General features: G+C 43.9%; 1 protein-coding gene across 1 annotated transcript in view; it reads left to right on the top strand.

Moving 5' to 3' along the window:
- HTR2C (5-hydroxytryptamine receptor 2C) overlaps positions 1–13486 on the top strand; it is a 228205-nt gene that overhangs the window by 197459 nt on the left and 17260 nt on the right. Inside the window, exon 3 of the mRNA XM_048514813.1 lies at positions 1348–1998. Within this exon, the coding sequence (XP_048370770.1) occupies positions 1614–1998 (385 nt within the window). The 5' untranslated portion in view covers positions 1348–1613. The remainder of the gene's footprint in view (positions 1–1347; positions 1999–13486) is intronic.

The raw sequence follows: 13486 nt of genomic DNA, 5'->3' as shown, positions 1-13486 counted from the left end.
CACACAGCTGGACTAACCCCTAGGCTATGTTTGCATTGGCCTATTTTTTCCTGTTGCGATCTATAAGCAAGGTGAATTTCAGACCAAAGTCTTTACAGGAACTATTTCTTTTGAAGGAGAGAACATGACTTTTGTTGATCAGAAACTATCGGGTGCAGAAGCCAGCACATAGGATCAGTCCAGTTTCCCCAATCTCTTATTAATTGCTTTACAGGCTTTCTTTCCAGACATTCTGTTCTGCCATAAATCTCAAACCCAAACTGCTCTCATTTTGACTGGGCAATCCTCCTGCCCTTTAGATGACTATGGCTTCCTGCACCTTTTGTGAACCACACCCACTAGAAAGGTAGGAGACTTCCAAACAAGGTGAAATGATCTGCCCATTGATTAACATCTACTGTTTGCTGACCAAGAAGCCTAAACCTGATGAAAGGTTTTCTGTCTGGGTTAGACCAGGATCTTTTTAACTTGCTGCTGTTGTGCATTAAACATTGCCTGCAAGCCTTAGCATCTAATATTGCTTCTCTCCCTGCCCTGAAAAGCTCCAGTGGCATTTCCACATATAAACAACCCCTTGCATCTAATCCCGCAGCACCCCACTTAAATAGCACTCAGCAAGGAATGAGATTGAATATTGAACACTGGACAGTATTGATTGTACCACCTGTTCCAGGGTTAATGTTGAAAAAGCTGTCTAGAAAAGAATGCAATGTTATCATTGTTTAACTTTTGGGGGGGGGGGGGAATCACAAGTGATATACCTCAACTCTCTATTTTTCCTCCCTCTGGTTTTGTTTTGTACAGCTTACTTATGTTATGTGGTTTCCAGCAGCTCTGTTTTGACTCTGAGTATTGTATACATTTCTTCAGCCAAAAATATCAATCCTGGAAAGAAGCTACGTCTGGCTCCTTTAGTTTTTATAACTCTCCTGCTTCACTTCAGGATACGTGGAATGAGCTCAGATGCTTCCATTTAGGGAAGTGGTTTATTTTTTACTTTCTTTGGATGCTTGGAATTGACTGAATTGCTAGCCGATTATAGAGATCGTTCCAGAGGGGTAACACTGTATTAGTCAGCTGCAGAAAAAAAAAAATCCCACAGGTTATCTAATGCCATCTTAAGAACTAACAAATTGTGTGGCCCTGTGGCAGAAGCATGTGTGAGACAGGGAGAACTGTTGGCAGGAATCTGGAAAAGCTGGGGAGGATTGTCAAACATCTGGCAAGCTGGCTGGTGGTGGGGACAGATGTGTTCATCTTGGTGGGATGACTGTTCATACATGATCCCAGCCATCTGTCTATTCTGATGTCTTTGAAAATGAAGAGTTTCTGTTCTTTCCTTTGCAGAATGGTGGCCTTGAGGAAGAGCTTGACATCAAAAAAATCCCATCACTTCTTGCGGGTTGGCCCTCCTAAGCCATGGGGCCCCACTCTGATGTCATTCCAGAGGAGCTGCACTCTGACATCGACAAGCTTTCATCCTATATGGAAGGTCAAGCACCTTGGTGACCCAGGGATCATGAGATCCAGTTGTTGCCTTGGACTTTCTTCCATTTGTGTCAGGTACTAGCGCCGAGGCGCTGTTAAGGAGCGTGGAGTATCCACTGCAGACAATGAGTGCCATCAATGGGGCTGGAGTTCTCGTTGGCCTTACAACAGTGTCCGTCACACTGGACTTTAGCCTGCATAGTGGTCTGATGGCTTGGCCATTAAGCTACAATTTGACTCTGAATCAGAGTTCCCCAACATCTGATCCTCTGAACATCTCTGAGGGGGCAGAAGTCTTTCGGAAGTCCATCAGGGGGAAGAACTGGCCAGCCCTTCTCATCCTGATCATCATCCTGCTGACAATTGGGGGGAACATTTTAGTCATCCTGGCTGTCTCTTTGGAGAAGAAGCTCCAAAATGCCACTAACTACTTCCTGATGTCCTTGGCAGTGGCAGACATGTTGGTGGGAATCCTCGTCATGCCGGTGTCCCTCATCACCATTCTCTATGGTAAGTTCAGTTTGCCTCAGTTCAGTTTTGTGCTGCTCTAGTGGGAGGCAGCAACATTCACCACAATGCAGGGAACTCAACAGCAATTGTGTGTCTTTTCTTTACTCCTACTCTGGTTTCATTGTACAAAGCAGATTTAGGCTTTTGAGGGGTGTTCTGGTTCTGTTCCCCTGGTGCAGGAAATAACATTTTGTTGTGAGCAGTGGGGCCAGTAAAAAGGCAAAAGGGTGGGTCATGGCAACTACATTCTCATGTACACAAGAATGCATGCTCATACCAAGATCATACATATAAATCATCCCTGTGTGTGTGTGTGTGTGTGTGTGTGTGAGAGAGAGAGAGAGAGAGAGAGAGAGAGAGAGAGAGAGGGAGGGAGGGAGGCTTGGGCATAAATGGGATGGGAGCAGGTGTAGGCTTGTCATGATAATGGATATGTTGTACATCATACAATTTTGAAAGGGAAGTATATTTGTGTGTGTGTAAAGTCTCAGCTGACCTATAGTGACCCTTTAGGGTTTTCAAGGCAAGGGGTGTTCAGAGGTGGTTAGCTATTCCCTGCCTCTATATCACAACCCTGGTATTCCTTGGTGGTCTCCCATCGAAGTACTAACCAGGACAGTCTCTGCTTACCTTCTGAGATCAGACTAGCCTGAACTATCCAGGTCAGGGAACTTTCCCAAAACTTGGAGGGTTTTTTTTTCCAATAAACCTTTATCTCATGTGCTTTGGCTTTTTGCCTTCTGGCTTTTCCACTGTTTGGTGCTGCCCTCTTATTGCCTTTAGAACTGCAACAACGCAATGGGAATTTCAAACAGGCTGCTGTGGTGTGACTGTAGGATCCTGAAGGAAGGGTGCTGTCCCATAGAGCACGCAGAAGGTGTCGGATTCAGTCTCAAGCTTGAGTTAAGGGAGTTATCTGCTTGACAACTTGAACAGCTGCCACCTTGGAGAGCTTCTACTGGCTGGGGGCAATGCTGGGCAAGATGAGAACCAACAGTCCAGCTCCCACTAAAGTGTCCTCCTACATGGTCTATGCCTAAGAATGGCTCCTAAGAATGAATTCTACCATTCCTCAGCCTCGTTGCTAAATTCTGTCTCCCTTTTTCTCTCGCTCCCTCCCCATATCTACCTCAGCCTGTTGCCAAAATGCTGCATTACAAAAGCCAGTTGCTCCAAAAGTATGAACCACACGACAACATTAGTTATACTCCCTTCCATGGTGACCTTCTTTCCCAGGATACACCTTCACAAATTATTACTTCCTTTTGGAAGCACAACCATCCATTGCACGTGTCTGGCATTCACATGGGTCACGCGTTGACCCATGCCCCAAAACTGTTACAGAGCTCACTGCCAATACCTGCTGCTATTTCCCCCTGTTAGTGCACATGTCTCTGTCTCTATGGATCACCATCCACTCTCAGAGGTTTAGTTCAGTCTATACTGCTGGGCACACAATAGTCATGTGGTTCTTTTTGGTTGGTAGGAATTGCGAGCATGGCTCTCTGCCAATCAAGGAGTGAGTGCCACTGATGGACAGGGAGCTCCTCGCTACATGAAATAAGAGAAACTCCTCCGGAGGACCAACCTTTGCCTAATAACCCTTTCATCATAGAGACTTTAGGTTGTGTTTCTGCAAGCTGTCCAGGTGCTTAGTCTCCCCAGCCAGTGGTACTAGGCCTAGGGCAGATTTACTCCAGTCCAAGTCCACTGAAATCAATGGGCTTACTGGAGTAATTCTGTATAAAATTGTACTCCAAGTGTATTGTACCTTCTTTTTTTAAAACTGTTTTTATTACATGCTGAAATCATAAACAGATTATACAGAAAGAAAAAGAAAAAAGATAAACATTTTTCATAAGTGTACATCAATTAAATAATTACTATAAATGTATTAATACATGTAATAACTTCAAAAGCAAGAATATATGTATAGAAAAGAGAGGAAAGATAGCGAAAAGAAGAAATGAGGTAAGAAAATGTAAATCAGGTGAGAAAGTAGAAAGTTTAAACTGTGTATTGTCGAAGATTTTCACAGCAGGATTCAACTGGTTGTGGTGGGTTTTCCAGGCTGTGTGGCCGTGGTCTGGTGGATCTTGTTCCTAATGTATTTTAAGCTGTGTGATTATAAAGGAAAAAAGAAACATAGATAAAATTGGGACTTCCGAATGCCTCTATTTTTTTAAAGATGTTAACAAACACTACTATAATTTTTGCAGTACCCTTTTCTGTACATATTGAGACCATTTTTGCCATTCCAATTGATGATTTTGATCCAGTTTATGATCAGTTTCGTCCAATATTTTTGCATATTTAGCCAATTCTAAAACTTTGATTGTCACAGTATTGTACATTCTTAAGGCCATTTTCTAGAGGCAAAATGGGACTAAGCAGCCATCTTAGACCAAGGTCCATCTCTTACTTCTGTTTTAAACAAGTACTTTTCAATTCTGAAGGACTCTGTAACGTGGGTGGTGTTCATATGGGAATTAGTCTACTCACACTTAGTCATCGTTGCCTTTTCATGCTCTGGGAAGAATGAAGGTTGGACATTTTTATACCTGAATGAGGCAAAACAAAGTGGGAAAGTTATCCATTGCCCCTAATGTTTCTGCTCTGCAGAACAGGTATAAATTCTGAATATTCCGTTGATTCTTCTGTCTCTCTTGAAACCCATAGTTGGTCTGTTGCCAAATCGTGTCCCTTCTCCCTTTATAACAGTGCAAAAATGTGGCCCCATCTCTTTGTCCCTCAATGCCAACTCTGATTCACGCTCTGGCCTCCCCTTGCCTCACTTGCTGCAGTCTGCACCTATCCAGTCTTCTGCTATCACAACTCAGTCCCAGAGGCAGATTATTCATGAATGCTGCTGGGAAGAGGTCTGGTGGGCTGATGACCTCCCCTTGCCAGGATCACCCCAGCTCAGAGGGCACAAGCGAGGGGCCCAGGAAAGGAGGACTTGCCAAACGAGTGATGTGCCCACTGAGCCCAGCTGTGGTGAGGGATAGGAGTGCCTGCCAGGTCTCACATCACCCAACCCCACTCTGTCGCATCCTGCCTTGCTGCTCAGTTTGGCTGGGATGGAAGCTCCTGCTTGGGGCTCACTGGGCAGGCTTGCCCCTCCTCCTTGAGGGAGCAAGGCCAATGCAGGCTAGGTCAGAAGGTCAGCATGGTGTTTTGGTTAAGAATGGTGGACTCTGATTTTCATTTATTTATTTATTTTTCATATTTGTATCCCAACCTATCCCCTATTTGGATATTAGGGTCCCCGTTCCTCCATATGGCAAGACTATAATCTGGTGAACCAGGTTTACTTCCCCACTCCTACACATGAAGCCTGATGGGGTGACCTTGAGCTAGTCACAGCACTTTCAGAATGCAAGAGTTCTGAAAGAGCTGTGACCCACCTACCTCGTAAGGTGTGTGTTGTGGGGAGGGGAAGGCAATTGTAAGCTGCTTTGAGACTTCATAAAGGTAGAGAAAAAGCTGGGTATAAATGCTAACTCTTTTTATTCTTTTCCAGAGCAGTTTCCTCTCCAATCCAGCCCTGCTCAAATCCCCTTCCCCTCTGTCCAAAATTCTGCCACCCCAATCATTCCCTTATAATTCTAACCCTGTTGTGCCGAATAATTTTATTACGGCCACAAGGCCAGCAAACCCTGTGGTGCCCTTTTCTTCACTCCCTTCATTGAAATAACTCAGCCCTTTCTCTCTGATGTCAAGCAGTGCCTACCAGGACACCTGCCTGATGCAGTCTCTCTCCCGCTGCAAATCCCACCTTTTCATAAAACCACAACCCTAAGCAACTTTAACTGGAAGGAATACCACTTCTTCCCCTCTTTATCACTCCTCCCCTCTACTCCCTTGGCTAAATTTTACATGATCAGCATCTCCTCGGGGCAGGGGCCCGGTTCCCTCATAGCCTCGTGCACATTGAAGGTGTGATCTGAATTGTGTACAGCTGTAAGAAATGGTGATGAGTGTAGTCTATGAAATGGCAGGCAGCGCAGTGCATGGTGCCCTGGTGTTCGTTCTTCAGCATGGATCAGTGTCAGAGATGAGATGCTTCCACCCACCAGCTTGGAGAGTGAACTTTTAGAGATCCCCAGGGAGGCAAATGAACCCTGAGAGAAGGCAATTCAAGCAACTCATTTAACATTTTTTAAAAATAAGGTATCTGCCAAAGACATCAACAGAGGCTGTGTCTTAAGAAAGGGTGGGATTGGAAAACTGGGTCTGATCATGGTACACAGAGACAATTTGAGTGGGTGTCGTGGTGCTCAGACCGAAAAGCCCCTGCTAACATGCATGTGAACCCATAGTTCACAAGGCTGTTTTCTCATCCTTTGGAATCTTAAAATTTTCCCCTTCATAGACATTTTTTCTCCATGTCCCTTCCTGCACAATGCACATTTTGTGCGTTTCTGAGTCAGGATATAAAAACTCGATGAAACCTTCATGCCTAAACTGAACCTTTGCTCCACAGGCTTTTGAAGGGAGAAGGCTGTGATATTTCTGTCTGGAACAGCTGAAACAAATGTTCGCAACCAAAAGGAAATGAAAGATTTCTTTTGCAAGCCTCCAAAGGCAGGACATGCACCCACTCTGTCCCTCGGCTCATGCTGCTGGGATTTGAATCAGGAAGGCTCGGATGCTGAGCTGGGGGAGTGTGTGATCATGCTATGCCCTTGCTTTTCCAAAACACCCCCACCCCTCAAGGGTATAAACATAATCTGATTCAGAGAGAACTTAACATCTTGCTCTTTGCGTTCTGACATTTTAAAGTCCTAGCAAACAGAATGGATTTTGCTGCTGGGATGCCATTCTGGGACAAACAAAATAATACACACAAACTAAACCACGGCCTGAGTCTGCATAGCCTGTCCTTTCTGTTTCACCATCAGTTTGTTTCTCCCCTCTTTCCTCCAGTTGCCAATTGGGCATGCCGGAGGCTAAACATTTGTCGGGTGGGATGGGGCTTGCTGCTGTAATGGTGTCCATAATGTACCCTTCCCTTAAAAGAGCCCCGGAATCACACCTGCATTGGGCTTTTGGTAATAGGCCTATTCTTCAGACTTAAATTGGTTAAATGGCATATCATGAATCGACTTAAATGTCTCCTTTAAAATGCCCTGGAGCTCTTTGTTGGAGTTTAATTTAATTATGGACCTTTTCAAATGGATTACCATAAGGGACATCGTAGAAAATGCCATTGAGTATAAGTGATTAGGACTGAGATCAGGTATAGAAATGACATTCCATTTGTTGAATGATCTGTTGTGAAAGAAGAGCAGCTTTTTGGAAGAAATGCCTGGAGGCTACAAAGCAACATATCTATATGCGCAAAAAAAGTTGCCATATACGAAACCAGCCCATTGATCTGCCCAGCCCAACAGTGAGGCTGCCGTTCTAGGTCCTTTTGAGTACCTCCTATCTCAAGAAGAAACACCAAGGATTGAACCTGGGACCTTTTGCATGCAAAGCAGAAACTTTGCTACTGAGCCACAACCCTTCCCTGAGTTACAAAGAACCACCAGACTTTTAGTAGACGTGAATGGGCCATGGAGTCGTGCCAGCAGGTCCTCATCTTCTGGTTGCTTCTTCCTCTATGGGGAGTCTAGCCTCTCTGTCTGAAAGCCATTATTCAGGAGAACTTCCATCCCATTCACAGAAATAAAACACTTTGCTGAGGAAATCCAGTTTCTTTCACTTTCATCTAATGAACCCAATTAAGCATTTTTCACATTACACGTTGCTCGGTTGCTTGGTTTTTTCCCTTCAAAGGCTTACCCTCCCTTTCCTAATATGCTAAAATAGTCCAATTGTGCCATGAGCCCATTACAAAGCAATGGATAATAAGTGGCACAACTCCTGCCCTTGCCAATTAAGTTGCTGCTCTGTGTAACATTTATCAGTTAACCTTCTTTCTTTTTTTTAGACATCTTGCACTAATGGACAACTTACATTTGACAGCCGAGAATGTTTTCTGTAGCATTTAATTCCTAGAGGGCTAATTAAATAAGTGTGTTAATTAAAAGATGGCAAATTGGGTAGTGAGCAGATGAAAAATTAACTCTTGGTTTCCTCAGCTGGCACCGTCTTTGAGATCTCTGTCGCTAACAGCATTGAGAACTGAAGAAATAAAGTCTGGAACTGAGCTTCGACTTGGACCCCTGTTTTATTTACTCCAGTATCTATACCCTGAAGGGACCCAAAGTAGCTTACACAAAATATATTTCCTCAGAAGTAGTTGAATACACATCAAGCCGACAACAACCACATCTTGGGTCATTCCTGATCTTGTTGGTTTGTTCATCTGAAGACATAGGCATGTGAATTACATGTTCAGAGCCAAATGCCCTTGGTTCATGCTCAGGGGATTATCTCCTGGCCATGCCCAAGAGTACCTGAAACAGGAAGGAAAATGTCAGTCCTTAGCAAAAATGGTAAACAGCTGGCAAAGATGTTCCTTCTATTCTTTTCCTGCTTGCTAAAGACCCTCTGGCTATGTTCAGTCTTTATACATTGAGCAAGAAAACTTATGGATGCATCAGGACAAATTCGTTCCATCTTTATTCCATGGAGGTTTATTAAATTATATTTGGGGTGGAGATAGCTGACAAAGAAATCTTTCCCCGCTCTCCCACAATACTTGAATTTGAGGGCATCCAATGAAGCTGGTGAGTAGTAGATTCAGGCTGGACAAAAGGAAATACTTCTTTGCACAGCAAATGATTCAAATGTGTAATTCAGTGCCAGAGGATGTAGTGATGGCCATAGGCATAAACAGCTTTAAAGGGGGATTAGACAGATTCACCGAGGATAGGTCTATCGGTGGCTACTAGCCAGGCTGGCTAAAGGGAGTTCCAGTTTCAGAGCCATTCAACCTCTGAATCCCCAGGCCAAGAGGCAACATTAGTGGAAGGCCACGGCCTCTTTGCCCTTTTGTTTGTCCTTCGGAGGAACTGTTTGGCCGCTGTGTGAGACAGGATGCTGAGCTAGATGACCCACACTTGTCTGATCTTTCAGAATTCTTCTTATGTTTACTGTCACATACCAGCTTGCAGGTCAAATTCAGGCTGTTAGCCCAACCGAACTTTCTGAAAGAGTGGGCCTATGTTCAGACATTGTAGATGAACATAACATGTGAAGAGGCAGACACCTTTGAACATTACTTAGGCTATTTATAAATGACTTCGGAGTAGCTTTAAATGTGAAAGAAATATTTTAAATTTGATTGAGGCAGAGAGACTCCTCAAAGTTTATCCTGTCCTTTGTGTATTTTGATTAGCCACGTGTGATTAGGTGTGCCCTACGTGCTTTGTGTGATTAGGTGTTCCCTACGTGAACTAGAGGTGGTCTGCTGTCCAGCATTATCAATCAACATTCAACAGAATTGCTCCTGGTTATTAAAAGCCAGTGGTTTAACTGGTTGTTAAAAGCCAGTGATGAAAAAACCTGGATTTCTTTGGTTTATGTTGGGCCCCTTTTTTAAGTCAAATTAACTGCCACTTAACAACCTGACTTAACATTATATCTTAACGTAATGCATATGAAATAGACGTAAATTTAATATAGGAAGAGGTATGTGGGCTGCCTGACCAGAAGTTTTAGACTTCTGGAGGAACCTCATAACTCTGTGGTTACAAACAAATATGTATTAATTGTTATAGAAACTAATCTGAATGCATGTATTTTGAAGCAATGTTAGGCAACATTAGAAAACAGGAAAATCGATAAGTTAAATAACTAGGGTTTGAATGATTTAATTCAGCAATCCATTATGATTTTTAATTGCCTTGATTTAAGAGCTGAGTTCCGCCTTCAAAACAGCAGCGTTCACTCTCTGCATTTTTTACTTTCCAGCCCTCTAAAGGGCTTTTTAAAATTTCAGTTCACAGCTGAGTTGCAGTGTCCCTTTAACTCATTTCAGTTGTTAAGGAAGAAAGGGGCCATTGGCTGGCTGTGGGAGGACCCGGGGCGATCACTGGCAAGTCTGCACTTCTGGACCAGTGTGATGAAGAGGCGGAGCTAGGAACAGCAACAGGAAGTGCAGGGGCTGGGCATTCAGTAGCCTCCCCACCCCATTTGCTGCAACATGGTGGGGGGATTTTCACCTCTCCCCTCATGGAAGCAGCCTTAATCAACCTTGTGTTCATTCTATTTGCACCCATCCCCCCAGCACTGGAATCAGCTTTCAGGACCAACTATTACTAACTCCATTGGGGAGAACTATGGGAGAAATGCATTGAATTACCGACCGATTTTGTGCATTCATTAGTTTTGGTAATAACTTTAAGATTGTGCCCACTGGACTAGGAGTTCAGATCCAACCCGTCCTCATCCTGAGGCCCTCAGGAGCCTAGTTCAGTTATTTTGGTCATTCACACTTACAAGGCTTGTAGCCATGAAGTTGTAGGGTTGAAGCTCACAGGCATTCTGACCAGGGGAAAAAAACAAATTTAAAATATTTTAGTGGAAGGGCTATAATTCAGTGATGGAGAGTGTGTGTTTTTATCTACAACATCCAGAATGAGTCCCTTTTCAGTGGAAAGGATTTCAGGAGTAGGAGTAGGGAAAAAAAACCTCAACAGCCTGAGACCTTGGAGAGCCACATATAGCAGGCCCAGTGTTGGCTAGGCAAACTGATATTCTGATTCTGTTTCAAGCAATCTATCAGCTCCCCAACCCAACCCAACCCAACCCAACCCACAGAGGCCTTGAAAAACAAACTCTGCTAAGGACTGGGGAAGCAACTCCCCTGGTTTCCCTTCTCATGAGTTGTGTACTGTGGGTCCCTAGTGCTTTCCTGTCTGCCCCAGCTTAGGAGGATAACATTAATTTAAATAGCTGTGTTTGCTCTGAATGCTTTTCCACTGTGATAATTTATATCATCCCTATGGGGTTTCCCATCTGTCCTCTCATTACTCTCCAGGGAAGGTGAAACTTGGCAGAAGCAGTCAAGGATTTGCTGGTTGCAGCTGCTTACTTCTACATGCTTCCTCGTTTGCTGTTTTGTTTTTTCAAAGGAAGCATCGTCCACCCAGGACTGAAGGCTGGTGGCACAGCAGTTGATAGGTGGCCTTCCTGGCTGTTTTTTTGCCACTACGCCAGGCATTTCTGGCCCGAAGAAGGACCTTGGCAGTTGTGCCTAGCAGCTTATTGCACAAAGGCATGGACTGGCACCCACTTCAGTGGCAGAGCTGGCCCAGACTGGTAAAAAGTGCATGGGGGAGAAGAGTGCAGAGCAGAAACAGCTGGTACTTCCAGAGCAAGTAGCCTAGATACGGCCTTGGAGGAGGAGGCTGGCCAGTCTGTGATCTGGAGACTGCTGCACATGCCTCTGTGCAAACTTTTAGAAGCCCCCTAAGATGCATTTTGGGCCAATGAAGTTATTGGCAGATGCTGTGTGGTGAGAAGTTGGGTTGGCTCTCTACCATCATCCTTAAGCTTGTCCTTTGAAATCCTATTCCTGTCTCTGCTAGAGCAGAGAGGAGAAGGAATTAAGAAGGACTTGTGGGTGCCTCAGCAGGGCTTGTGCATGCCAGAGTTTGAAATGCAGATGTTCAGAAAACTGGTAGCTACTTTGATCCCGGAAATCCTAGCTTTTCTTTTTAAGGAAAATGCTTTTAGTTCTCTTGGTCATGGCCTTGTGGGAAAATACCAAAGATAAGTACAAAACTTTTGTGTATTCTTTTCCATGTTGTCAATTATGGGAGTTTCTGACCCACCACGTCTTTGTAAGAATGATTTGATTTCACTCTCCCCAAACCTAGGACCTAGGATTAAATCTCCTTCTGATAGCTTGACCAAAACTGGGTTTGGATTCTCACACACTCAGTAGAACACAATTTTAAAAAACCCAACAGGTTTTATTGACAAGATTAAAGGAAAGGTTCAGGCTTAAGCATGAGGCCAAAAGACAAGCAGGTGCAATAAAATAGCAAAATCTAGCTTTCTAACTTATACTTGCATAAATAGAGGCAAGCAGGTTACAACATCCTCGATTCAGCATAAGTCGCAGAGCAACAGGTAGGAGATGCAGCAAGATGGTCCCTGGTTGGTCCTGATGGTGTTGTTGGGCTGTGCTTGGAAAAACTTGTGTCAGATGGTTGTAGGCTCATTTTAGAGGAAACTGGACCCCTGACCCCTGACCAGTATAAGCCGGTCAAGAATATGGTCCAAAACACTGTTCTTAAAGCGGGACCAAGATTTCCCTTTCCCATTTGACATCAGCTGAGAACAGTTAAGTCCAGAGCAGTTGAGAGCAGTGGAAATGCTAAGGTGTGATCTCAAACGTTTCATCTTGTCTTAGGAACAGCTGAAGCACTTGTAAGCATTTGACACAGAACTCTCTCCCATTATTCTTTAACAGTTGGAAGACACATCAGGAAACGGACTATTGCTTTACATTTATGACATGGCTGATGTTTATAAACTGTCAGGTTGATTGATACAGATGTGGCTGTTTCTTGACACATGTTTCCACTCCTGCTGCCCAAGAGCTGTCCACCATGGACCCAGAAGCAGACTCTTTCCCATTCATTTGCTCCCCAACCCCGCAGCTGCAAATGTAGCCCCAGGTCAGTCCAGGGTCTGTGGCTTATTTCAAACATTTCAAATTTCAGGAGCAAATTCTGGGGTTGTTTGTTGCTTGGATGTTTCTGCCTGCAGTGCCTCCTGTTGCGTCCCATTGTGAGGAGGATACCTGTCAGTGCAGAAGCATTTTGATTAGGGATGTGATTTGAATTTCACAAGCTTTCTAGGTTGATTCAAAGAACTCTATCTCAGTTGTGCTTCTTTCTTTTGAGAAACAAACCTAAAAGAATCACAGCACAGTGACTTCTGTGACATTTCCTTGTGTTACATTTCCCCCATTACAATAGAGACATTTTCAATGCATGTGCATCCAGTATGTATAAATGGTATTGAAAGACTGTAAAAGAATAATAAATTGTAGGAATAAAAAGAAGGCAGGTTGAAACCGATAACAAAGTAAGGTAAGCAAATGAGACACCTGTGTCCATTATCAGCTCAGCCCTACTTTTGATGCTGAGTTCCACCGGCGTGTTCCAGATCTCTGATTTTCCTCATGAACAGCAGGTGCAAACCTTTCCAAGTACGTTGCTGACAAGCAGCACTTCCTGCCACTTGCCTTTCCCCTCACTGCTTGCTTTTGCGTTTTTTTCTCTCTGAATTATCAGCTGTGATAGACTTCGAGGTTTTTCTTAACAGGCATCGCAGGTAGTACTGAATGTTGAATTTATTGCAACCGAGGCATGACTTAAAAGGTGAGCAACAATAAGAGATTCAGAGCCCTCGGTGGGGGAGGGGGAGTGAGGGAAGATTCCCAAATGTGTCACCGCAGTTCAAATTAATCTTCCTGCTTCTTTCATAAGCCCTGCACACAGAAGTGACAAAAAAGTAATAAAACCAGAGAAGTTCTTACCTTTATATGTATGTACCCTTTGGTATTTCAAAAGCTGGA

Source organism: Sphaerodactylus townsendi, linkage group LG13 (assembly GCF_021028975.2).
Source record: "Sphaerodactylus townsendi isolate TG3544 linkage group LG13, MPM_Stown_v2.3, whole genome shotgun sequence".
NCBI classification, from domain to species: Eukaryota; Metazoa; Chordata; class Lepidosauria; order Squamata; family Sphaerodactylidae; genus Sphaerodactylus; species Sphaerodactylus townsendi.
This window is presented reverse-complemented; position numbering and strand designations above follow the sequence as displayed.